The sequence below is a fragment of the Oryctolagus cuniculus genome, chromosome 3, assembly GCF_051225735.1.
Source record: "Oryctolagus cuniculus isolate XC-2025 breed Fujian yellow rabbit chromosome 3, ASM5122573v1, whole genome shotgun sequence".
Classification (NCBI taxonomy): domain Eukaryota; kingdom Metazoa; phylum Chordata; class Mammalia; order Lagomorpha; family Leporidae; genus Oryctolagus; species Oryctolagus cuniculus.
This window is the reverse complement of record NC_142869.1, coordinates 122,175,208-122,201,479: the sequence shown is the minus strand read 5'-3', so window position 1 is coordinate 122,201,479 and position 26,272 is coordinate 122,175,208. Positions and strand designations below refer to the sequence as shown.

The following is a 26,272-nucleotide window of genomic DNA, read 5'->3' as shown; positions in this document are numbered from 1 at the left end:
TGGGGCCGGCGCTGTGGCACAGAGAGTTAACACCCTGGCCTGAAGCACCAGCATCCCATATGGGCACTGGTTCCAGACCCGGCTGTTCCACTTCCAATCCAGCTCTCTGCTATGTCCTGGGAAAGCAGCAGAAGATGGCTCAAGGCCTTGGGCCCCTGCACCCATGAGGGAGACCTGGAAGAAGCTCCTGGCTCCTGGCTTCAGATCAGCGCAGCTCTGGCCGTTGCGGCCAACTGGGGAGTAAAGACCTCTCTTCTCTCTCTCTGCCTCTCCTCTCTCTGTGTAACTCTGACTTTCAAATAAATAAATAAATCTTAAAAAAAAAAAAAAAAAAAAAAAAACAAGGTTGAGGGAAAAAAAAACAGGCTGAAAAATGATACAGTGTGACATTATTTATACAAAACACAAAAACATGGAGAAAATGGGCATGAAATAAAAATATTCCCAGGACCGGTGCTATGAAACAGCAGGTAAAGCCACTATCTGTGGTGCTGACATCCCATGTGGGTGCTGGTTCTAGTCCCAGTTGTTCCATTTCCGATCCAGCTCTCTGCTATGGCCTGGGAAAGCAGTGAAAAATGGCCCAAGTTCTTGGGCCCCTGCACCCACATAGGAGACCCAGAAGCTCCTGGCTCCTGGCTTCAGACCAACTCAACATCTGGGGAGTGAACCAACAGGCAGAAGATCTCCCTCTGTCTCTCTCTGCCTCTCTGTCTCTCTCTGTGTGTATCTCTCTGCCTTTCAAATCAATAAATAAACCTTAAAAAAAAAGAAAGAAAGAATATTCCCAAGCAAACTGAGTTTTACTACCAACAAATTTTTATGGATGGAATTCTTAAATGCTATGTTTTAGGAAGAAAGAAATTAAATCCACAGGAAAAACTGAGAAGCCAGAAATAACTGGATGGCAATGAGACTGATAAATATGCAATAAATCGAAATGAATATTTGTCATAGGAAATAATAATAATGACTGCTATGGAGGATAGAACAGATGAGACTAATATTGGACCAGGACAGGTGTTTAGCTTAGCAATTAAGACACTTGCTAAGAAGCCTGCTTCCTGTGTCAGAGTGCCTGGAATGGGTACCCAGCCCCAGCTCCTGACTCCAGCTTCCTGCTGATGCACACCCTGGGAGGCAGCAGGTGATGGCAAGTAGTTGGGTTCCTGCCACCGATGTGGGAGACCTGGATTGAGTTCCTGGCTCCTGGCTCCAGCAGCCCTTGTGACTATCTGGGGAGTGAACCAATGCATAGGAGCTCTTCCCCTGTCTTTCTACCTCTCAAATAAATAAATGAAAAACTTTAAAGTTAAGATAAAATACTAGATAACAAAACCCGTGAGACAGACACAGGGATCTGAGCTAATCCCTGTCAAAGTTCTTGTATTTCAAGAAGCAGGTATGGGGCCGGCGCTGTGGCATGGGGGTAAAGCCACTACCCACAGTGCCGGCATCCCATACAGGCAGTGGTTCTAGTCCTGACTGCTCCTCTTCCAATCCAGCTCTCTGCTATGGCCTGGGAAAGCAGCAGAAGATGGCCTAAGTCCTTGGGCCCTTCCACCCATGTGGGAGACTCAGAAGAAGCTTCTGGCTTCGGATCGGCACAAATCTGGCCGTTGCAGCCATTTGGGGAGTGAACCAGGTGGGCAAATGAAGCTAGAATAGTCAAATTAATGTCGGAATTTTTAACATGCCATTCCCAGCCACTGATAGGCATCTGGTGACACATGGGGGAGCCCTATACCCAACCAGAGATCACACAGTTCCACAAGCACATGTCGGGTAGCTTCAAAAATTCACCCTGTTTTAGGCCACAAGGCAACACATTTCAAAGAATTAGCATCATAGGGACCACAATGCAATTTAACCAGCAATTTAAGGGTGAGTGTTTGGCACAGCAGTGAAGGCAAAGAGGTGAAGCACTGCTAGGGAAGCCTTCATTCCAAATTGGAGGGCCTGGGTTTGAGTCCCAGCTCCGCTTCTGCTCCAGCTTCCTGCCAATGCGCACCCAGGGAGGCAGCAGATGATGACTCAAGTGCTTGGGTTTCTGCCTCACACGTGGGAGACCCAGAACAGAATTCCAGGCTCTTGGCTTCAACCTGACCCAGCCGCAGCCATTGGGAGGCATTTGAGAAATGATGCAGCAAATGGAAAATCTCTTCATCTCCCCCATCTCTCTCTCTCTCTCTCCCTACTTTTCAAACAATGAATATCTATATATCTATATCTATCTGTATGTGTGTGTGTGACTTAAATCAGAGGAGGCCATGTCTTCTAAAGATATATAACAGGTGTGATGAATCATTCTCTCTCTGGTCCTAAGAAGCTATCAGGAAATGCAGCCACACACACACTCCTGCTCCCCTGTGGCCCAACAGGGAAACAGTTCTGACCCTTGCCAGGAAGTCAGGAGGCCTGACAGTGACCTCTTTGTCAGCTGTGACCAGTATGCTCTAGTCTTGGCCCTAGGGCCAGCACTGACCCAGCCCCCTGTGGCTTCCTGCAGGGCCCTGGAAAGGAGACTGTGAGTGGAACAGTGGGTGACCAGTGCCCCAGGTTGTCCCTCATCTGTTCCAGCCCCAAGAGCTGACCTGGAGCCCTGCAGTACAGAGGCTGGTGGCCTGCTTACATCAAAGGAGCCCACTCGAGACTGGGTACCACCACCAGTGAAGACAGAGATGGCAATGTTGTATTAGATTCTTCCCTGGAGGAGAGCATGGAGGGGCATGGGGCCCTGGGTGCCCGAGCTGTTGAGAGAGTGGTCTTAAGAAGCCACCCAGAGGGCCCCAGCACTGTGGTGCACAGGGTTAAGCCGCTGCCTTCAACAGCATCCCATCTGGGTGCCAGTTTCGTCCTGGCTGCTCCACTTCAGATCCAGCTCCCTGCTACTGCTCCTGGGAAAGCAGCAGAAGATGGCCCAAGTGCTCGGGCCCCTGTACCCACGTAGGAGACCTGGATGAAGCTCCAGGCTCCTAGCCTGGTCTCGCCGTGGCCATTGAGGCCATTTGGAGAATGAACCGGAAGATGGAAAATCAATCATGAACCGGTAGATGGAAAATCAATCAATCTCCCTCTCTCTCTCTCTTTCCCAACCTCTCACTCTCTGTAACTCTGTTATTCAAATAAAGAGGAGGAGGAGAAGGGGAGGAGGAGGAGAGAGGAGGGAAGAAGAGGAAGAGGAGGAAGGAGGTTGGAGGAAGGAAGAAGATGAAGAAGAGGAGGAGGAGGAGGAGGAAGGAGGAGGGAGAAAGGAGGGAGGGAAAAAAAGAGGAAGATGAGGAGGAGTAAAAGAGGAAGAAGAAAGCAGCGGCAGCTACGGGAAGGCGGTGTACCGGCTGCTTCTTGGGAACCAAGGCTGGGGACTCCCTGTTGGAAAAACCCCGAAAAACGAACCCCAAGGAGGCAGCGCCGGCTTCGCAGCTGCACCTGCTGAGCTACCGAGCTTGGAGCCGGACGGCCACAGCGGCTCAGGGAGGGCAGATGCTTGGTTTTACCTGGGTTCTGGGACGTGTCTTGGACTACGAGTAGGACACCTTGTTGACTGTACGCAGGTGTGGCCGTGGCGAAGCGGCGTCTGGGAGCGACTTCAGACGCCCTGGAAACCGCCCCCAAGTTCCTCCTAGGCGGTGCTCCGCGCTATTACGCAGGCTACAAACGCCCGCGCACAGCTTCGCTCGCACTCTGCTCAGAGACCGCTGACGCCAGGCCCGCACTCACCAGTGATTGGCCAGACAAGCAACCTCCCTCTCTTTTTTTGGTCAGCGCGCCTGTCGATCACAGGGCCAGCCAATGGCATGCCTTGTGGAAATGTACTGTTGGATCATGGAAGGAAGCTGCCCAGAAATCCCGGGACAGCAGTTCCTGATGCTTACAGTGCGTGGCTCCTTCCGCCGCGCCCGCAGTTTGTGGGTGCCCCAGCAGCCCTCTGGTAAGGTCATTTTTACTTAAACGAAGCCGTCTGCCTCTGCTGCTGGTCCCGGTGGTGTGAGGCAGGCCCCACAGTCTCACCTGCCTGAGCACCTGCTTTCTTAATGTGGCGCTGTATTTATGTATGCATTTATTTATTTGAAAGGGAGCGAGGAGACAGGAGAGGGGAGGGGAGAGAAGCGGTACATTTTTTAAATGATCTTGAAAACCTGGGCAGCGAGTCCCCTGCCCAAGTCCCACGGTCCCTGCTCCCACACCCTGCGGTCCTAACCCACCAGGCGCCCTCTGGTTTCTGCTCCTGCTCCTGCTCCCCTCCCTGCTATCTTTGGATTTCTCAGCTGCAAAGGTGAGCTGCGAATCCCAGCCCAGCGCTTGTGGTTCAGTGCACCGACTCCATCCTTCCTGGCAAGTCTTGAAGGACAGGTGCGGCTCCTTGCGGAACCTGATTTACTATCCGTTCTTGCTGCTCTGTGAAGAAAAACACGTGGACTGTGTGACTGGACTGGTCAGGGCAGTTGTCTGTTCAGAATCTTCTTTATTATGGGGATGCTGACACATCCACAAAGTAGAGAACATGGTCTCCCGAGACCCCTGTGGACCCATCATCCTGCCTCGAGGGTGAGCATCCTTGGCCCAGTCTTTGCTCCCATCATCCTCCGCAGCCCTCCCCACCTTCCCGCCCCCACAGAAAGCTAGGTGATTTGAAAGCAAATCCAAGATAGTGTAACCTTAGATCCTTACACAAGGGTATCTTTAAGGGAGATCTCCAATAGATAAGATCTCTTACTCTGTTAACATAACCATTACATCAAAAAATTGAATATTAACTCAATACTGAATACACATTGTTTAAACTTTTCTAGTTCTGTTCCCCTCTCTCTCTCTCTCTCTGCAGACTGGAAGAATTAATCTTTTTGCCTTCATTTTTAAAGTATCTCTTAAATGTTTTTTTACAAATGGTGTATTTGATGCTGATTCAAACTAAGCCCAGAACTGCACTTGGCTGATACATCCCATAAATGTCTTTCTAATCTCTAGCAGTTCTCCCTAACTCATTCATATTTCTCTTGGCATTTATGTGTTGAAAAACTCGAGCTATTGACCCCGTTGCTTTCATCGTACAGATCCTCAGCTTGGGTTAGGCGCATGTCCAGTTAACCCATGATAAATTCAGAATGGCTCCAGACAGAAAAGCAGTGCCTGCCTGTGGCACAGCTCAGCCCAGCAGCACCTGCACCAGGGGAGGGGGTGGTTTCTCGCTGGCACGCAGCATCGTGGGCCTCAGCTGCACGGCACCAGCCTGGGAAGAAGATCCACACGCACGGTCCTCAGGATGGTTGTTACTGAAGGTGTGTCACTGTCGCATCTTCACACAGTAAAAGCCTTCTGAGTCAGACCGCGGTTAAAGTTAAGTCAAGGCTGGCTGTGTTCTGGATTTTGCTGGCGGCATCTCCACGGACTTTGAACCTGTCGATACCTGGAATTCCCTGTAAACTGGGAGTGGACCTGGAGACACGGCCAATTCCATCTCAGTTCCTTTGGCCACGATGCTTCAGAAGGAAGGGCCTGTGCTGGTGCGTCACAGCAGGAGGCTCCTGAGTTCTGGTTGTCCCTCCGTTGAGACTGGGCAGCAGCATGCATGTCGCCATGTGCGTGTCACGCCCCCGACCTGCTGCACCCCACTGTTGGCCTGCTGCTGATCCCACACAGCCCTGCAGGGTCGCATTGCACGCACAGGGGAGGAGACACCATTCAGCCTGCTTAGTTATTCTCAGTGTTTTCTAATTTCACTCAAACAGAATCAGGTTGCATCTAGTTTATAAAAGTTAATGTATTATCCAACATTTGGCCTGTGACTGAGACAGAATTTCATCTTTAAGGAAAAGATTTTAGAAGCCGGCACTGTGGCGTAGCAGGTGAAGCCACCACCTGCGGTGCTGGCATCCCATATGGGCACCAGTTCGAATCCCAGCTGCTCCACTTCTGATCCCACTCTCTGCTATGGCCTGGGAAAGCATTGGAAGGTGGCCCAAGTGCTTGGGCCCCTGCTGCATGTGGGAGACCCAGAGGAAGCTCCTGGCTCCTGGCTTCGGATAGGGACAGCTCCAGCCATTGCAGCCATCTGGGGAGTGAACCAGCAGATGGAAGAACTCTCCCTCTCTCTCTCTGCCTCAGCCTCTCTGTAACTCTGCCTTTCAAGTACAATAAAAATGTAAAAAAAAAAAAAATAGATGTTTACTTATTTATTTGAAAGTCAGAGTTGGGAGTAGGGAGAGAGAGAGAGAGAGAGAGAGAGAGAGAGATTCTGTCCATTGGCTCACTCCCCAGATGGCCACAATGGCCAGGGCTGAGCCAGGCTAAAGCCAGGAGCTGGAAGCTTCATCCAGCTCTCCCACATGGTTTACAGGGGCCTAAACACTTGGGCCAACTTAACTGCTTTTCCAAGGCCGTTAGCAGGGAGCTGGCTTAGAAGTGGAGCGACTGGGATACAAACTGGCACCTACATGGGATGCTAGCATTGCAGGCAGCAGCTTTACCCGCTAAGCCACTACACCAGCCCCCATAATTTCATATGTACTTACAGAACTCAGAGCATTCTGTCATCACACATTTCACTTTGCTATGTAGGTTAACAGAAACGGTATGTGACGTGGATATTATTTCTATGCTATCGAAGGGCTGTTTTGCCGAATAACTTTCTAAAGGGGGAAAAAAAGATACATGGGATATATTGGCAGCAAAGTCATTAGTGGATAAGGATTACTAAAAAGAATCACAGAAGCAGGAATGGGCTGTCTGGTAGGACGGCGAGGAGAGAACATTATCAAATCAGCATTTCCTCGTAGTGACCAGTAGGTGGCACGAAAGGCAACAGAACTGGCTCAGCGGCAGCTCCTGAGCCCTGCTTGTGCCCCACCCCCACACACCAGTCCTGACAGCTGCATCCCGTTTCCAGTTTGGATATGCACGGCGACATACTGAAGATACACATACTGCTCTATCTGCAGCACGTCTGCTTTTTACATTTATTTCTTCCTTAAAATAAAAATGTTATGAAGTTACACTGTTGTCCACGATGCTGGTTTCATTCATTTCTCTCAGTTGAGGCAACAAAATCGCACATGGTCACATCGACCTGTGCCTCGAATTGAGACTGGATTAGAAAATCTGGTGACTGTTCACTTCACTGGGAGAGATTTTCCTGTTGATTGCATCTCAAATAAACACTAACGCTCCCCTGCATTCGGAGCCGTGAATAGAAAAGCAAGCAGCAGTTTGGAGAGGAAAATAAGAATGTGGCCCTTTTCACCTGAGATCCTTGTATGGGATCTAAATCTGGTGCTTAGCATTAAAATGTTGCCTCCAGCGCATAATGACAGCATCACAGAGGCGTTCCTAAGGTTCCCTGTTCGAGTTAGAAGCGAGTGGAAATCGCCGCGTGTCGGAGACTGCCGATGCCAGCAGCAGAGAACGCATCTTCAGGAAGTACTGCTTCCTTGCACAAATGCGTAAGATACCAGCAACCATTAAATACTGAGCACAGCACGTGAAAACTGGGCCACCAGTTTCTAAACGGCTATTCCCCCCAAGACAACTACCGGTGCACCAAAGCAAACTGGCCATCTCCTTAGATTCCTTTGCATAAGGACTTCCAAGTGTCCTGAGAACCCAGGAGGCTGCCAGACAGCATGGCGAGTGATGGCTCCTCTGTGGGGATCATGAGAGCACACCTCGGGGGGTGTGGCCAGCTGGCTGTGCTCTGTCACCCCCGTCTGTGGGTCCAGGGTCACTTTCTGTTGACAAAACGCACGTGGATGGGCTCCCCAGGCGTTAGCAGCCCGTGCGTTTTGGCGCGAACAGCTTTAGTCCGAGGCGATGTTTTGATCTCAAAATGTTGAAGCAACTACGAAGAGAATGAGAGAGGATTCAGCGTCGGGACAGCAGGGCTTTCTCGGTGCCCCCACCCCCACCCCACCCAGTGGCTCTCATAACCTCCCATCAGGGCAGCGGCAGCCAAGGCAATGGGAACCCACACATCTGCCCTGCAGGCCCCTGCATCACTGCTCAGGCAGTGAAACCCCGGAGCAGCCACTGAGCAGTGGGAGAGAGATGCAGGCAGAATGCTCCAAGGTCGTGGCTTGTATCTGCCATCTCCAATTCCTTAACTCTAGGGGGCGCCATTGTGGCCCAGCAGGGTAAGCTGCGTCCCACTTGGGGGTGCCTGACTGAGTCCAGGCTCTTCTGCTTTGCATCCAGCTTCCTGCTAATGAGCACCCTGGAGGGCAGCAGATGGTGGCTCACTCAAGACCCAGATGGAATGCTTGGCTCCTGGCTTCATCTTGGCCCAGCCCTGGCTGTTGCAGCCATTTGGGAAATGAACCAGTAGATGAGAGAAAGTCTCTCTCTCTCTCTCTCTCTCTGTGTGTGTGTGTGTGTGTGTCCCTCCCCCGTCTCTCTGTCACTTTGCCTTTCAAATAATTAAATATATTTTTTAAAAGTAGAACCAAGGAGCAAGCATTTGGCCACTTTGGAGAATCTGGGCTCTGGCCCCTGAGAGGCAGCAGTGATGGCTCAAGTAGTTGGATCCCTGCCACCCATGTGGGAGACCTGGATGGAGTTCCTGGCTCCAGGCTTTAGCCTGGCCCAGTCCTAGCCACTACAGGCATTTCAAGAGTGAACCTGTTTGTGTGTGTGTGTGTGTGTGTGTGTCTTTTTCTCTCTCTCTCCCCCTATCTCTGTCTCTCTGCCTCCCTAATAAATAAATAAATAAATAAATAAGTTGTGGAAGCAGCTCCGCCTCCCAGGATGAGTGGAAAGTACCTAAACAGTGACTTTGGACAACATCATAGTGTTCACCACTGTAAAGCAGTAATCTGCACACCAGCTGGCAGGGCCTGGTGTTCAGAGCAAGCTGTGGGCGTAGGGAACCCAAGACAACCTGCTCTCAAGGCTGCCCTCCGCACAGAGGCTCCTGGAGGGAGGCAGGGCTCTGCCCTCAGCCCTGCTGCATAGAGCAGGTGGCGGATGAGCTGGGGCCCAGGCCCTCCCTGCTCTGCCCTCACGCTGCAGCCTCATCTCCCAGATGGGGAAGCAGGACCCAGCGATGGGTCCCCAGCAGGGAGATGGGGTGCCAGCATGGAGTCAGGCAGGGGTCAGGGGCCACACAGGGGTTAAGGCGGCCAGGCGGAAGTCTGTTGAACTAATTTTGTCACGGTTTAAAACAAGTGCACAGCCTGACTCTAGGCAGCACCGTCATTTCTGGCAGCCAGTTGGCTTCATCTGCACCTCTAACTTCTGACCTTCCGGTCTGACTTCTCAGGGTGCTGGCTTGTGCCCAGGAGACAAAGCGGCAGAGAGCACACATGAATCTCTCAACTTTCAAGGTCATGGCACCACCCGCTCGCTTTTCCTTTCTCCGTGGGCAGCACATGCTTGTGGAAAAATTAAAACTACCTAGGAAACATAAAAACCAAAGCCCCCTCCACCACCACATTTCACACTCCCTTCCCAGCAGTCTGCAGGCGGTGTGCCGCCCCCTTGGGGTGCACGTGATTCACTTGGTTGAAGACGGCCCTTCTGTTGCGGGTGTCCGTGAACGGGCTGGATTCCCCCACTTCTCCTGGGGGTGGTCACACAGCGTTTATCCTCTTATCTGTGATCATGCTGGTTATACTGACACACTGCTGCCCTCTGTCCCTGCACAGGCAGATAGGCAGGCTCCTTCAGAAAGTCTCAGCAGGTGTATGTGCCTGTTAGTAGCAGCAAACCAAACCCCATCACCTGCTCCTAGCCTGGGCACCCTGTTCCTAGCCCTCTTCCAACTCCACCCCTCCACAGGAGCCCCCAGCCAGGCCCTCCTGCTCTTGGGTGTCTTCCCAGCTCTTCAGGCGGTCAGAGCCCAGGATGTTCTCCCTAGGAAACGCCTCTGCCCATCCAGGACATGGCCGCAGCTGTGTAGCAGTATTTCGGGGAGCGAAGACCTTCCGGAAAAACTGGCAGCAGGAGCCTCCTGAAGGCAATCGGAGGACAAAGAAATAGTCCGTCCTCCGGCATCCTCACGCCCCTAGGAGGCAGAGATCGGGGCAGTGGGAAGCTTGCCCAGGAGTGTCTCTGCCCTGCGCTCTCTCCATCCCCCTGGGAGCTCACACAGGACCCTCTGTTGTCCTCAGGGACAGCCGCACTGGTGGCTGCACCCACTCAACAGCCAGATGTGCGTGTTCATCCTGCAGCCTCATCCCAGCTCAGCGTCTCCCACCAGGGCCAGTCCTGGGCCAGGGGACGCTGCCCCCACGCCTCCTTCTATGCCACCTCCCTGGGCAGTGAAGCCCTGAAGCTTTGATGCCTCACCCAGGCCTCACCTCCCTAGCCATCCAGAGTCCCTCTCCCCATGTCTCCATGCTGTCCCGTCAGCTTTGTGAGCCAGGGGCGGCCTGTGTGTGACTTGGGGAGATGCTGGACAGAGTCAAGACCCCTCGATCCCAGCCTGCACCTGCCACTGTGTGACAGGTGATGTGTACTTCCTGAGCCTCAGTTTCCTCATCAGTAAAATGGGGACATTGGGATCACCAGGCAATCCCCATGCTCTCCCAACACACATGCCAACAGCAGTGGCTCCCCAGCACTGGGCCAATATTTTCCATGGCTAAAGTAGGTTCATGGTTGCTCTCCCAAACCTGTGGGAGAAGTTAATGGGTAGAATCTCTTCTTGTATAAATTCTCCTCATGTGATTTAGTTCCTGCTGCAGCCTGAACTCAGGTACAGTAAAAAAAAAAAATAATAATACATATTATATAATATATAATAATTATATTATTATGTATTCAGAGATGAAGAGATAAGGTCTTCTCCAACAAAACCCAAGACATCCAGATGTTTCACAACCCAGAAAGCCTGAGAACCTCTGCTCCCCAGAAACAAAGAAGGAGGGTCCAGTGTGGGGGTGCCCGTGGCCACCGGCTGACCACACAAAACCCTGGAGTGTGGACAGTGAACCTGAGTCCCACATGGCCACTAAGACCACAAGGGTTTCTCAGACAGCAGGCCCAGGCCCCACTCCCTGCACTGACCCATCAAAACATCATCTCTGTGGCTGGGGCCTGGGAATCTGCATTTTTCAGGAGCTCCCTACCCTGTGAGGTCCACTCTCCCATCGGCCTCTTGCTGGAATCCCCCATGTGTGGGCAGTAGCACTGGGCTCTGGGCTCTTGGAGCCTCTCCCCCTCGCCCCCCAGGACCACCCCCACCCCAGATCTTCAGAGCCCACCAAGGCCAGGAGAAAAGATAGCGGGGCTCCATCCAATGCCTGGAGGAAAGATATAGGGCAGGCGGCCCCGGCCTTACACACGCCCAGGGTGGCCTCTTAGCCAAAGCAAAGGGCCCTGGGGCAAAGCCTCTGAGTTTTCAGAATCCTCCCTTCTGTGCCGAACTGTCGGCCCCCACGCGGCCGCCGGGCCCTACCTGGATCATGACGAGGTGAATCTCCAGCTCTGCGATCCTCCGCCCGATGCAGCTGCGGACGCCGTACCCGAAGGGGATGGACCCAAAGTTGTCCACTCTGCTCAGGCCGTCCTCGCGCAGCCAGCGCTCCGGCCGGAACTCCCTGGCCCGGGGGAAGTTCTCATCCTCGTAGGAGGTCGCATAGTGGCAGAGGGCCAGCTGGGTCTGAGGAGGCCGGCAGACAAAAGAGAAGGGGACAGAAGGGATGGCATGAAGGCCGTGTGGAGGTCACAGCCCCCAGCAGCGCAGTCCTTCTGGGGACGGCCACTTAAAGCCCAGGACACGGCAGCCACTGAGAAGGCAGCTTACGTGCAGACACCTGGCTGCCTCTGGCCTGACAGAGGAGCGGGGGAGGGGCTTATGGGCCTCAGGGCTCTCTCCTTTACACGCATCGGAAGCCTCATCTTCACCGCGGAACGCGGGCAGAAGCAAAGGAAGCCCGTGGATCTTGGCTTTAGGAATGAGCCCCAATTCAGCCACCCCAGCACGCCCAGCCCCCTCTCCCTCCCCGCCAGGGGCCACCAGACTCACGCCTTTAGGAATCAGATACCCGCCAATAACCAGGTCTTCTTGGGTGACCCGGCCATTCCCCGGTAGCACAGGAAACAGCCTGGAATGGGGACAATGGGGACAGGAAAGCAGTGGTGATGTCTGAGATTTTTGTTTAAACATTTAAAAATCTGGATGTATCACCTTTTCCATGAATGAGTCTAAAAACGGTAACAGAGGGTACAGTTCCAACCAAAAATGTTTCAGGCCAAAAGACAGTTTGGCACTATGGGGAAAGGGTGCCACAGCTCAAAAGTTTGCCAAACACCCAGTGACCGTGTTCCCCAGAGGGAAAGGTCCCACTGTCTGGCATTTTATATGACCAGGAGACAACGGTGTCAACTGATAGTTCCCCTGAGAACTTGAGCTTTTGGATAGTCCGGAAGGGCAGATCCTAAGAAAACTGCAATGAGAACACCTTGGCTCTTACCAGGAGCCTGGGCCGGCTCCCTTTCAGCTCTGTAGAGTGAGGATGCAATAGAAACCAAAGAAGAATCATCAAAGCGGGTCCGAAAGAATTCCTTGTGTGCACTGTATGGAAAACTGTATAGAAAACTGTCTCTCCCTCCCTCTCTGTGCCTGAAACCCTGCCTCTCAAATAAACAAATCTCAAAAAAAAAGTTTTTGTATCAAGATAAACTTCTCTCCTAATTCCATTTTCCAAACTTTTTGAAACTCCCTCACATTGAATATTTCAAAACAGCTAAAAGACTTTTGATGTCCTCACCAAAAACAAATGAGCAGCATTTGGGACGATGGATCTAGACCATTGTGATCTGCCCAGCCCACAAAGTATACTCATACTTGTACTGAAATACAATAGACATACGCAATTGCCACTTGTCAGTTAACATTGGTATTAATATTGGATCGGAAGTAGAGCAGCCAGGACTCGAACCAGTGTTTATAGGCCATGCCGGTGTCACAGGCGCTGTAGCAGGTTCACCCACCACTTGGAATGCCCACATCCCACATCGGGGTGCTGGGGGGCTGCTCCACTTCCAATCCAGCTCCCTGCTAATGCATCTGCGAAGGGAGCAGAGGATGGCCCAAGTGCTTAGGTCCCTGCCACCCATCTGGGAGACCTGGATGGAGCTCCTGATTCCTGACTTTGACCTAGCCTGGGGCCATTCCATTGCAGCCATTTGGGGAGTGAACCAATGGATGGAAGACCACTCTCTCTCTCTCTCTCTCTCTGCCTCTCCCTCTCTCTCTCTGTAACTCTGCCTTTCAAATGAATAAAATAAATCTTAAAAAAAAAATAAGTAAAGGAATGATGGGCTTATAGGACACATTCTGGTGACTCGAGTCTTGGTTACCTCAGGGTTTCCTTCAGGAGAGCTCTGACCAGCGGGACCTTGGGGACATCAGCTGCCGTCGGCACGTGCCTTTCTCCCAAATTCCTGACGATCTGCCGATACACCGTCTGCTGCACCTCTGGGTGCCTCGCCAGGAGATACACCGCCCAGGACAGGGTGAATGACGTCTGGCGAGAGAAAGTGGCAGGCACAGGTCCCCGGGCTGGGTCCCACCAAGGACTGCCCTAGTCAGCAGCGTGGGGCGTGAAGCCCCCTTGTGAAGCCGTGCAGGTGCAAAATCAGACCGTTCCACAGGCACACTCCATGGCTTCCCCTTAATTCACGCCAAGAAAGGCACACAAAGATGCATGGGCCGTCTCTCCAACTCTGATTTGCGTGCCCTGGGAAGAACATATTATTTGGGGACCTCTTTAATCACATAAGAGCATCTCGGCTCTTCTTCCAGGGAGCCTGCGGGACGCAGGGGATGATAGAAGTTCTGCCTGGAACTTCATGCGACGGCCTTCACAGGGGCAGCTTCATTTTTTGCTAACAAAATGCCTGTGGTTGCCTTCCAGCCATGGACCCATGTGACCCTCCAGTATCATTCCCCTAGGCCCAAAATGGCCCACACTGCCATAATCCAGAAGTCAGAGAGTGGCCAGAGGACTACTGGTCTGCCCAGTTCCTGTGTGCTTCTCAAGTGAACTCAACAGTGATTGAATAGCTCATCTGAGCAAACCAGGATCATTTTCTAAAATTGTTTTTGAAAGGGATAGAAACAAAGAGAGACAGACAGAAAGCTCCCATCATTGGTTCACTCCCTAAATGCCCACAATAGCTGGGGGACTGGGCCAGGCAAAAGCCAGGAGCTGAGAACTCAATCCAGGGAACCAACTCCTTAAGCCATCCACTGCTGCTTCCAATGGTGTGCATTAGCAGGAAGCTGGAGTCAACAGCAGAGCCGGGACTCAAACCCAGGCCCTCCAATATGGGACATGAGCATCCCAAGTGGCATTTCAGGCACGATGCCAAATGTGCACCCCAGCAGTATCATTTTTTATACCACTTCTCAGACTGAAGAATGACATTTCCAGTAACTGAAAATAATTCTGTTGGGGCCGGCGCTGTGGTGCAGTGGGTTAATGCCCTGGTCTGAAGTGCCAGCATCCCATATGGGCGCCAGTTCGAGACCCAGCTGCTCCACTTCCTGTCCAGCTCTCTGCTATGGCCCAGGAAAGCAGTGGAAGATGGCCCAAGTCCTTGGGCCCCTGCACCCACGTGGGAGATCCGGAAGAAGCTCCTGGCTCCTGGCTTCGGACTGGCGCAGCTCCGGCCTTTGCAGCCATTTGGGGATGAACCATCGGATGGAAGACCTCTCTCTCTCTCTCTCTCTCTGCCTCTCCTCTCTCTCTGTAACTCTTTCAAATAAAATAAATAAATCTTTAAAAAAAATTCTGCTTTATCCTCCTAGCTCCCAAGATTTTCATAGAGGGCACTCTTCTGAAACTTATAATATATGAGGGATCTTCAGTTTGTTCATGGGAAATACCTATTATGAAGAAACTATGCATGCATTTCAAAAACGTTTGCATCGCAACAGGGGTCCAGCATTGTGGCAAACATGGTTAAGCCACCACTCATGACACTGGTATCCCATATCAGAGTGCTCGCCAAATCCCACCTACTCTTTGTTCTGATCCAACTTCCTGCCAACATACCTGGGAAGGCAGCAGAAGATGGACAAAGTACTTGGGTCCCTGCTACCTAGGTGGGGGACCAGGATAGAGTTCCTGGCTCTTGGCTTCAGCCCAGCCCAGACCTGGCTGTTGGAGTCATTGGGGGAGTGAACCAGCAGATGAAAGATCTCTCTCTCCCCCCCCCCATTTCTCTCTCTCTCTCTGTAATTCTCACTTTCAAATAATAAATAAATTCTTAAAAGAGAGAGGGAGGGATGGTGCGGTTGGTTCCTATTAGAATAGAAACTTTCTATTAAGACCACATAGTTGTGGACACCAGTGTGGGATACTCACGCAATGGAATACTACTCAGTAATAAGAAAGGACCAGTTGCTGCATATGCTACCACACGGATGAGTCTCAGACTCATTCTGCTGAGCGAAGGAAGCCAGATGCAAAAGCATACATATTCTATGATTCCATTTATCAAAGTTTTTAGCAGAATGTTGTGGTTTCCTCAATGATTGCACCCATCAACAATCCATATCAAATTTCACAGCTCAAATGGACCCAGTTTATTGCACATATGTTATCTGCAATGAAGTTTTTTTTTTCTTTAGATGAATTTGAAGTTGTAAGAATTTGTCTTCCCGCTCAACCCTAGGATGCTAGAAGGAACTGGTCCTTCTCAACTCCACGTCATTGCAATGCTCTAAGTGACCACCAGGGGGGAGCGATCCAAATGTATCCAAACAGCTCAGCGACCAGGCCATTCATGCCTTGCTATCCCCGCCATTCATTGCTTTGCTGTTCAAGTGGTGACTTAGTTTGAGCAAATCCACACCATTCTTCATGTTCACGCAGCTTATCAGAATTTCCATGGATCGTATGATTTAGTTTGCTTTTATGTTTTTCTGTTGTAGAAGAGCCATAAGAACGAGTTTATATTGTCTTTTTGCTTTTACATGTTAAAAGTGACTTAATACTGCAATAAAAATAATGTAAGCCATCTCAGACCTTTAGAATGAAGGTCTGAGGGGCCAGCGCTGTGGCACGGTGGGTTATGCCAACACCTGTGACACCAGCATCCCACACAAGAGCACCAGCTTGTGTCCCGACTGCTCTGCTTCCAATCCAGCTCCCAGCTAATGCACCTGGGAAGGCAGCAGAAGACAGTCCAAGTGCTTGGGGTCCTGCCACCCACAGCAGGGACCGGGATGGAGTTCCTGGCTCCTGGCTTCACCCCAGCCCAGCCCCAGCCATTGCTGCCATTTGGGAGGTGAACCAGCAGATGGAAGCTCTATCTCTCTCGCTCTCTCTCTCTCTCTGCCTTTCAAATAAAATAAATAATTTTTGAAGAAGGAGCACTGTCTTGCTCAAAGTCAGGAAGCCCTGGTGTCGAGGAAAATCCTGGATGTGACAAGCGTAGTTGTTGGGTTTCCCTCCTGCTAAATCAAAGCCATGGACCACTCTTGGGGGAAGCTGGGGGCCCAGATGGGTGTTCATGGAAGTGCTCTGGAACAGCAGCGCCCCCTGCAGTCCACAGTCTAACTTTGCAGGCAGACCATCAGAAGCAGTGGCTCCCATTGCAGTTTCCTAGTCTCCTGTCACAAACGTCACTCAATGGATTTGTGTTCTGGCACTTACAGAAAGCCCCAGCCTACTTGTGTGTGCCTGTCCCACCACCCCATTTTAGCAAAATGTAAAACGGCTCTGCACCCACACCCATACGCCTGCCGCTGCTCAGAGAGGAATAAACGCATATGCATCATATGTCATCATATGGTGTTTTCAGAAGGAACTTGGCTCCCCAGACCCTGCTGGCCCATAACACAGCCCAGCAAGGTGACCCCTGTCAGCAAGCGAAGGGTTACAGAAGCACTCGAGGACATGCACTTGCACATGGGTGTGGAGGGCGGAACCCCGTGCTTCACCCAGGGAGACATAGTATAGTCACCCTCAGGGTCCAAGCAGCATCACTTTGCAGCCGATCCCAACAGCGCTCCTATAAAATGGACCGTATTTGCATACGTGGCACAGTATTTGCACAGAACATACAGACACCCTCCAGTACACATGAAGTCATCTCTAGGTTACATACAACACCTAAGACACTGTAAATACTACCTAAGTAGTTGGTATTCTGTGTTGTTTAAGGGATCATGAGGAGAGGAAAAATCTACACATGTTCTAAACAGGTGCTATCTTTCTCAAAAACAGTTTCCACGCACAGCTGGTTAAATCCACAGACACAACTGTATAGACAGCCATAGGGGGAGTAAATCAGCAGGTGGAAGATCTCTCTCTCTCTCTCTCTCTCCCTCTCCTCACTCCTCTTCCCCCACTCCCTCCCTCCCTCTCTGGGGGTGGGGGGTGAGAGGACAGGACATGGGTGCTCCATGGCTCACCGTGTCGACGCCGGCCAGCAGCATCTCGGTCACGTTGGCATAGATCTCCTCCAACGTCAGTGCCTGGCTGAGGACGAGGTAGGTGAGAAGCCCCCCTCTCGCCCGCTCGCCTTGGTCCATCTGGCACTGGATGCTCCTCAGCTTCTTGTCTACGTGGATTTGGCCTGTGCGGGAAAGAAATTGGAGTGGAGAATGATCTTTGCCTGTCCTCCCAGGAATGGAATCGGAACCAGAACCGGGCCAGTGGCAGGTGGGAAGCAGCCAAGAAAACCCAGGCTGGTCTCTTGTCAACCTTGACCTTCACGCATACACTTGCCTGTGTATGAAAAAAAGTCAAGCTAAGTATCTCCCTTCTTGAAAATACTCTGCGAGATGACAGCAAATGCTTGCTTTATCAATCCAATGACCGAAAACATCATTGCCGTAACATGGCATCACGAGAACACAGATTTCTGTGTTTTCTTCCCACTATCTTCCAGAAAAGAAAACTGAATCAAGAAAGGAGAAAGGATCTTGTGTTGTGGTGCAGCCGGTTAAGCTGCCACTTCTGACGCCGGTATTCTGTATCAGAGTGCCGACTGTTCTGGCTCAGATCCACAGTTCCAATCCTTGCTAATGTGCCTGGGGAAAGCAGCAGCAGATGGTTCAAGTACTTAGGCCCCTGCCACCTACATGGGAGACCCAGATGGAGCTCCGAGCTCCTGGCTTCTGGCTCCTGGCACCGGATCAGCCCAGCTCCATTTGTGGCCATTTGGGGAGTGAACCAGCAGGTGGAAGACCTTTCTCTTTATCTTCCCCTCTCTCTCTCTCTGTAACTCTACCTCTCAAATAAACAAATAAAAGCTTTTTAAAAAATTAAGTTAAAGATGGAAAAGCGGGCGTGTTACTTGTAGTCACAACCCACATGTTCTTTTGCTCATTTGAAAAACCAATCTGAAAGGCACAACCCGGTCCCCACGGGGCGTGTGGGAGTCAGGCACGCAACAGGTGGCATCACCAGGCCAGTGCCCGCCACGGCCCGCCCCCGTTCTGGGCTTACTGAATTTGAAGAGGCCGTCCCAGGACCTGCAGAACTCCCGCCAGGGCTTCGGGATGAGGGGGCGGAGCCACCGCGGGATGGCGCCCGCGTACATGGAGGTCTTGAACATGCTGAACATGAGTTCGAGCGCCTGGATGTACTCCACCGTTGTCTGGGGAACGACGTTTTCCAGGCAGCCCAGGCGACTCTCGAAGAGGATGGTGGCCACGCCTAGGCGGGAAAGGGTTTGAGCGCCTCTTGCCAAGACGGGTTCCCATAGCAACATGCAACGCTTGGCTAGAAAAGCGGTTCTCAAAAGCGATTCTAGGGGAGGGGGCGCTGTGGTGTAGAAGGTTAAGCTTCCACCTACAGTGCCAGCATCCCATATGGGCGCCGGTTCGATCCCAGCTGCTCCACTTCCAATCCAGCTCCCTGCTAACATGCCTGGGAAAGCTAGCAGAGGATGGCCCAAGTGCTTGGGCCCCTGTGCCTGTGTGGGAGGCCCAGAAGAAGCTCCTGGCTCCTTGCTTCAGCTCGGCCTAGCCCTGGCTGTTGCAGCCCTTTGGGGAGTGAATCAGTGGATAGAAGATCTCTCTCCATCTCTCTGTCACTCTGACTTTCAAATAAAACAAATCTCTTTAAAAAAAAAAAAATGTTGGTGATTCCCAGGCCCAGAGAGCTAAAGGAATAGAGCCAACGCTGATGAATGTGTTTAGAGCACAGGTGCTCACTTCCCTGTTACTGTGTAACTATATTTTAAGAACACATCCCTAGCAGACCTTTTAAAAGTTAACCTAAGAGTTAAATTTCAAGTAAGGTCTGGGGCAGGCATTTAGTCCAGGAGATAAGACTCTCAGGTTCCACATTGGAACACCCAAGTTCAAATCTCAGCCACAGCTCTTGACCCCAGCTTCCTGCCAATGCAGACCCTAGGAGGCAGCAGTGATGGGTTAAGTAGTTGGTTCCTTGCCACCACATGGGAGACCTGGAGTGAGTTCCAGGTTCCTGGCTTCAGCCCTGGTCCAGCCCCACTTGTTACAGGCACTGGAGGAGTGAACCAATGGATGGGGGCACTCTTTGTCTCTCTGACTTTCAAACAAATGAGTCAGCAATAAAACAATAATTTTTTTTTTAAGGATAAGCATTTGGCGCAGTGGGATTCAGTCACCACTTGGGATGCCCATGTCCCCTGTAAGCGTGCCATGTTCAAGTCTGGGCTCTTCCACTTCTGATCCAACTTCCTGCTAATGCACACCTAGGGAAGTAGCAGGTAATGGCCCAGGTCCTTGGATCCCTGCCACCAAGATAGGAGACCCAGACTGAGTTCCAAACTCTTGGCTTTGGATATGCTCAGCCCTGGCTATTGTTGTAAGCATTGGGGAGTAAACCAGTAGAATCCCAATCAATCTCTCTCTCTCTCTCTCTCTTTCTCTCTCTCTCCTTCAAGTAAAAATGAAAATAAATTTTAAAAAAATTTTTAAGTAAGGTAAACTCATTTAAAGAAAAACAAGGATGAGAAAATGGACAGAAGGTTCTCCAAAATATATTTTTAAGTAAACAAAAAACAAGGTATAGTGTAGCCACCTGAGACACCAGCATCTCATTTGGTCTGGTCAATGGTTCCTTTTTTTTTTTTTCTTTTTTTTTTTTTTTCTTAAGATGTATTCACTTATCTGAAAGGCAGAGTTACAGAGAGGAAGAGAGAGAGAGAGGTCTTCCATCTGCTAGTTCACTCCCCAGATGGCCACAGCAGCCGGAGCTGTGCTGATCCGAAGCCGGGAGCCAAGAGCTTCTTCCAGGTCCCCCATGCAGGTGCAGGGGCCCAAGGACTTGTGCCATCTTCTACAGGCAGTGGTTCTTGTGTGTCCTGCCTGTTCCACTTCTGATCCAGCTCCCTGCTAATGCGCCTGGGAAGGCAGCAGAAGATGGCCCAAGTACCTGCACCCCTGCACCCAAATGGGAAAATGGGAGACCTGGATGAAGCTATTGGCTCCTGCAGCCATTTGGGGAATGAACCAGCGCACCGAGCAACGATCTCGATCTCTCTCTCTCTCTCTCCCTCCCTCTCCTCTCTGTAATTCTGCCTTTCAAATAAATAAATAAATCTTAAATAAAAAAAAAAAATAGGAACAGCGCTGTGGCGCAGCAGGTTAACATCCTGGCCTGAAGTGCTGGCATTCCATATGGGCACCGGTTTGAGACCCAGCTGCTTCACTTCTGATCCAGCTCTCTGCTATGGCCTGGGAAAACAGTAGAAGATGGCCCAAGTGCTAGGGCCCCTGCACCTGCATGGGAGACCCGGGAAAAAGTTCCTGGCTCCTAGCTTCAGATTGGTGCAGCTCCAGCCATTGCGACCAACTAGGGAGTGAACCAGTGAATGGAAGACCTCTCTCTTTGTCTCTCCTCTCTCTGTGTAACTCTGACTTTCAAATAAATAAATCTTTAAAAAAAAAAAAAACCAGTAAACTGCTGTTTGGGGCATGACTCCACTTCACCTTCCATGGAATAGCGGAAGAAAAGGTCATTGACATTAGTCACAGTTTCTCCATCGTCCGCCTGGCTCCGCAGGATGTAGATTCTTTGAATCAAATCAGCGATCACTTGGTTGACTTCCCCGGAAAATACGGCCACGTCTTTCGGCTTCAGGATTCTCTGTCTCAAAACTCTTCTCATCTTGAGCCACTGTTCACCCTCCCTGGAAAAACAAAGCGAGTCTCAAACAACTTGACTTACCAGGATGCCCCAGGGAAGAACTGCAACGCATCTCAGAAAAACTCCCCAGGTAGAAAGAAGGAATGGGATCCTGGATCTGGCAGTCCAAATGGAACGAAAGCGGGAAAGATTCCTGCTGGGGTGAGGAACCCTAACTGCCTCCTGGAACCTTAAGAGTTTAAGCTGTTGCCCTGGGAGCACTTTTTTTGTTGTTGTTGGACAGGCAGAGTGGTCGGTGAGAGAGAGAGAGACAGAGAGAAAGGTCTTCCTTTCCATTGGTTCACCCCCAAATGGCCGCCATGGTTGGCCTGCTGCAGCCGGCACTGCGCTGATCCGAAGCCAGGAGCCAGGTGCCTCTCCCGGTCTCCCATGTGGGTGCAGGGCCCAAGCACTTGGGCCATCCTCCTAGGACCACATTTTATTGGAAGAAAAAAAAAAAAAAACAACTACCACCAGGAATCATCTTTAGGAAAAGGACTAGGAAGCCCTTGGAAGCCCTTGAAATAACGTTATAATAAATACACGTGAGACTGCTGATCACCAAGAGAACAGCGTTGTGGCCCAGCAAGCTAAGCCACCGCCTGCAACTCTGGCAGCCCCTATCAGAGCACCAGTTCCCATCCAGCTCCCTGTGGCTGCTCCTGGGAAGGCAGCAGAGGATGGCCCGAGTTCCTGGACCCCTGCCACCCACCCAGATGGAGTTCCCGATTTCCTGGCTTCAGTCTGGCCCACCTCTGGCTGTCTTTGCCATTTGAGGACTGAAGAGATGGAAGACCTCTCTCTCTGTCTGTTACTCTGCATGAAATAAATCCTTTAAAAAAAAAAAAAAAACAGTTTGCAGGGCCGGCACCATGGCCCAAGTACCTGCACCCCTGCACCCAAATGGTTAATCTCAGGCACCAGCATCCCATATGGGCTCCAGGTTCTAGTCCCAGTTGCTCCTCTTCCAGTCCAGCACTCTGCTGTGGCCAGGGAGGGCAGTGGAGGATGGCCCAAGTTCTTGGGCCCTGCACTCACATGGGAGACCAGGAGGAAGCACCTGGCTCCTGGCTTCGGATCGGCACAGCGTGCCGGCTGCAGCGGCCATTTGAGGAGTGAACCAACAGAAGGAAGACCTTTGTCTCTGTCTCTCTCTCACTGTCTAACTCTATCTGTCAAATAAATAAATAAATAATTTAAAAGGCAGAGACATCCTCCATCCACTGGTTCACTTCCTAAATGCTCACAACAGCCAGGGCAGAAGCCAGGACCCCAAAACTCTATCCAAGTCTCCCACATGGGTGGCAGGGACCCAAGTACTTGAGCCATCACCTGCTGCCTCCCAGGGTGTTCATTAGCAGGATGTTGGAATGGAGAGCAGAGCTAGAATTCAAACCCAAGCACTCCAATATCAGTGTCCCAATCAGTGTATTAACCACTGAGCCAAATGCCAACCTCCACAAGTTTTCCCAAGTACCTTTGTATACATACAGATTTAGAAGTTACCCCTTCTCATTCGTGAGTTCTGCATCCAAAGATTCAACCAATGGCAGATGGAACATATTTTATAAAAATGCATCTGTACCAGTCATGTAAGACCTTTATTCCTTGTCATTATTCCCTAGACAGCACCACCTGACAGCTCCTTATGTGTGTGGCATTCACAATGCGTGGGTAATCTAAGCCATCAGGAGGTGATCTGCATGATGTGAGGGTTTGCAACTAGGTTAGATCCCAATGGTCTACCATTTCATAAAAGGACATGTGCACAGTGGGTTAAAGCCCCAGCCTGCAGCGCCGGCATCCCATATGGACGCCGGTTCTAGTCCTGGCTGCTCTTCTTCCAATCCAGCTCTCTGCTGTGGCCTGGGAAAACAGTTGGGCCCCTGCACCCATGTGGGAGTCCTGGAAGAGGCTCCTGGCTTCAGAACAGCTCAACTCTGGCCATTACGGTCATTTGCGGAGTGAGTCAGTGGAATGGAAGACCTGTCTCTCTCTGCCTCTACCTCTCTCTATAACTGTCTTTCAAATAAATAAAATAATTCGGGGGGAAAAAAGGACATGAACACCCATGGGGTTTGGGATTCACAGGGGGACATGAAATCAAACCCCCACCCCCCAGCTCCCGGGCTTGGGCTGTGTATGTACACTAATTAAGCCCTCATGTTTACAAAGAGTGACCACAGCTTGTGACCAGGGGCCCTGGCTGCATGCAAGGAGGTTCCAGTCCCCAAGCTTGGAGCCACCTTCGAGGATCGAGGATCGAGGATCGAGCATCCAGCATCCAGCATCGAGGATCGGAGCAGGGCCATGCCCGGCCGCCCAGCAGAGGCTCTCACTCATGCACACACCCCTACTTACCATTCCCCCAGTCTGTCCCCACCTCCTCACTCCCCCTAGTAAACCACTGCACTCAGAACCCCATCTCAGTACCCACTCTGGGGCACCCCTGCTAAGCCGGGCCGTTCCCCTGTCCCTTTCCTCCCCACCTGGGCTAGCGTCGCCAGCGCCACCAGGCTCCCGTCTTGGGCGAGAGGGTGTCCAGGCACCTCCGAGCTCCTGAAGCCACAGCTGACTCAGCAGGGAGCAGAGTTGCCAGAGCCTGCGGCCACTTCCATTACCTCCCTCCCCGGTGACATCCAGTCACTTGCCTGATTTGAGGAAGGACACAAAAATCAAAGGAGCCACAGACGCAGCCCCGAGGCCCCGGGGGAACTGGGCCAGGGCACGTGGTCTCCTGGGAGACACAGAGGTGCCAGTCAGCCTGTTCCACGCTCAGAATCGCAGCCTGTCGTGAGATAGAAAGGCAACTAATGGCCAACAGTGCTGGGGGAGAGCCTTAGCCCTTAGCTGTGAGAGCTGACCACCCACCCTGCCCTGTGCACAGACGAGGGCTCAGGGAGCTGCAGCGCCCTCAGCTGTCCCCGAGAGGACACCTAAAGCCACAAGGCATTCCTTTCAAAGAGCACCTGCCCATTACTCAGCCAGCGTGCGCCCCGACCTGGTCCCCGAGTCGGGAAATGGCCCAGCCTGGCCCTGAGGCTCCTGCTTTTTAGAAAATCACACAAGCAGGCCACTTGGCACCGTGCTGCTGGCATTTCTCTGCTTTTGCCCCTGGGGTGTCAGCGCAGCCGCATACTCACGCTGAGATGAGCCCGGTGGCTCTGCCCCGCAGGTCTCGGTACTCCTGCCAGGACTCCATGTTGGCTCTCTGGGGCGCGTCCCCCTCCGCCCGCAGCACCTGAGCCACCATGTCGCGGTCTGCAACAGATACTACAAACTGAGGACCAAAGTGAGACTTGAAGATTTTTCCATATTTCCGTGTGTGCTGCTGCTGCAATATCATGGAGAAATCAAAGAAAAAAATACACAGAGATGACACACCTTGCACGTGAACGTTCCCATGTGACAGAGGAACAGAGAACCAGAGAACGGGGGCGGAAGGGGAGCTGGACATAACGCGAACGGGGTCAGGGGAGGATTCGACTCCTGAGATACACTGGCTTTCAGGGGTATTTCCTTACTCTGGAGCAATATGCTTTTTTTTTTTTTTTTTTTTTTTTTTTTTTTTTTTTTTGACAGGCAGAGTGGACAGTGAGAGAGAGAGAGACAGAGAGAAAGGTCTTCCTTTGCCACTGGTTCACCCTCCAATGGCCGCCGTGGCCAGCGCGCTGCGGCCGGCGCACCGCGCTGATCCGAAGGCAGGAGCCAGGTACTTATCCTAGTCTCCCATGGGGTGCAGGGTCCAAGGACTTGGGCCATCCTCCACTGCCCTCCCTGGCCACAGCAGAGAGCTGGCCTGGAAGAGGGGCAACCAGGACAGAATCCAGCACCCTGACTGGGACTAGAACCCGGTGTGCCGGTGCCGCTAGGCGGAGGATTAGCCTAGTGAGCCGCAGCGCTGGCGCAATATGCTTTTACATACCTTCCTGGCGGAAGCAACCAGAGACAAGGGTTTTAAGGGCAGAGGGGAAGTAAGGAGGCAAATAAGAGCCAACACAGGAGAGCCAACTGGGTGGGTTCCTTCCCCTCTACCCGGAGCTCTGCACGAGCAGCGTCCAGCCCGGTCTGCAGAGGAAGCCCTCCGCAGACCAGCTGATGAACCTCATCGGGGAGGGAAAGGAAGAAATAAAGCATTATCCAGTCACACAGGATGTGAATTTGCATACAGCAAATCCAAAAGAACTCCCTGACATACAATGAGACTTGAGAAACAACTTCAACGAGTTTGCAGAATAAAAAAAAAAAATCAATCCATAAAATCCTGTGGTATTGCTATACTCTAGCAAGGAACGATGCAAAAAAATGAAATTAAGAAAAAGCCTGGTTTAAAATAGCATCAAAAATTATAAAATTCTTAAGTTTAAATGTAATAAAAGTGCAAAAGTATACTTAGAAAACATCATTGAAAGCAACTGAGGACCTCAATAAGTGGCAAGACATCCCATGCTTGTGGGCTAGAAGATTAAATATTGGTTTGTTTTTGGTTGTTTTTTTGTGTTTTTTTTTTTTTTTTTTTTTTTTTTTTGACAGGCGGAGTGGACAGTGAGAGAGAGACAGAGAGAAAGGTCTTCCTTTGCCGTTGGTTCACCCTCCAATGGCTGCCGCGGAGGTGCACCGTGCTGATCCGATGGCAGGAGCCAGGTACTTATCCTGGTCTCACATGGGGTGCAGGGCCCAAGGACTTGGGCCATCCTCCACTGCATTCCCTGGCCACAGCAGAGAGCTGGCCTGGAAGAGGGGCAACCGGGACAGAATCCGGAGCCCCGACCGGGACTAGAACCCGGTGTGCCGGCGCCACAAGGTGGAGGATTAACCTAGTGAGCCGCAGTGCCAGCCTAAATATTGTTAAACTGAAAATACTCCCCTAAAGTATCTACAGATTCACCACAATGCTGTCAGAATTCCAGCTGGCTTCTTCATAGAAATTGATAAGCTGAGGACCGGATTGTGGCATAGTAGGCTAAGTCCTGCTAAGACTCCAGCATCCCATATGGGTTCCTGTTCATGTCCCAGCTACTCCACTTCCCATTCAGCTCCCTGCTAATGGCCTGGGAAAGCAGTAGAGGATGACCCAAGTGCTTGGGCTCCTCCCACCCAGATGGGAGACCCGGAAGAAACTCCTGGCTCCTGACCTCGGCCTGGCCCAGCCCTGGCTGTTGTGGCCATTTGGGGCGTGAACCAGCAGATGGAACATCACT

The 26,272-nt window shown here is 51.5% G+C and overlaps 1 protein-coding gene across 3 annotated transcripts in view; it reads right to left on the bottom strand.

Moving 5' to 3' along the window:
• Window positions 1–3,497: 3,497 nt before the first annotated feature.
• CYP27C1 (cytochrome P450 family 27 subfamily C member 1) overlaps window positions 3,498–26,272 on the bottom strand; it is a 29,601-nt gene continuing 6,826 nt past the window's right edge. Inside the window, exons 2-9 of one of the 3 annotated variants that reach the window (XM_089328386.1) lie at window positions 24,215–24,402; window positions 20,876–21,075; window positions 18,402–18,611; window positions 17,363–17,526; window positions 13,297–13,463; window positions 11,960–12,038; window positions 11,390–11,593; window positions 3,498–7,834 (exon numbers count right to left, since the gene is read on the bottom strand). In XM_089328386.1, coding sequence (XP_089184512.1) covers window positions 7,718–7,834; window positions 11,390–11,593; window positions 11,960–12,038; window positions 13,297–13,463; window positions 17,363–17,526; window positions 18,402–18,611; window positions 20,876–21,075; window positions 24,215–24,402 — 1,329 coding nt within the window. In that variant the 3' untranslated portion in view covers window positions 3,498–7,717. Of the gene's footprint in view, window positions 7,835–11,389; window positions 11,594–11,959; window positions 12,039–13,296; window positions 13,464–17,362; window positions 17,527–18,401; window positions 18,612–20,875; window positions 21,076–24,214; window positions 24,406–26,272 lie in introns of all 3 variants that reach the window. The other 2 variants (XM_051848778.3, XM_051848779.3) reach the window with 2 other exon arrangements.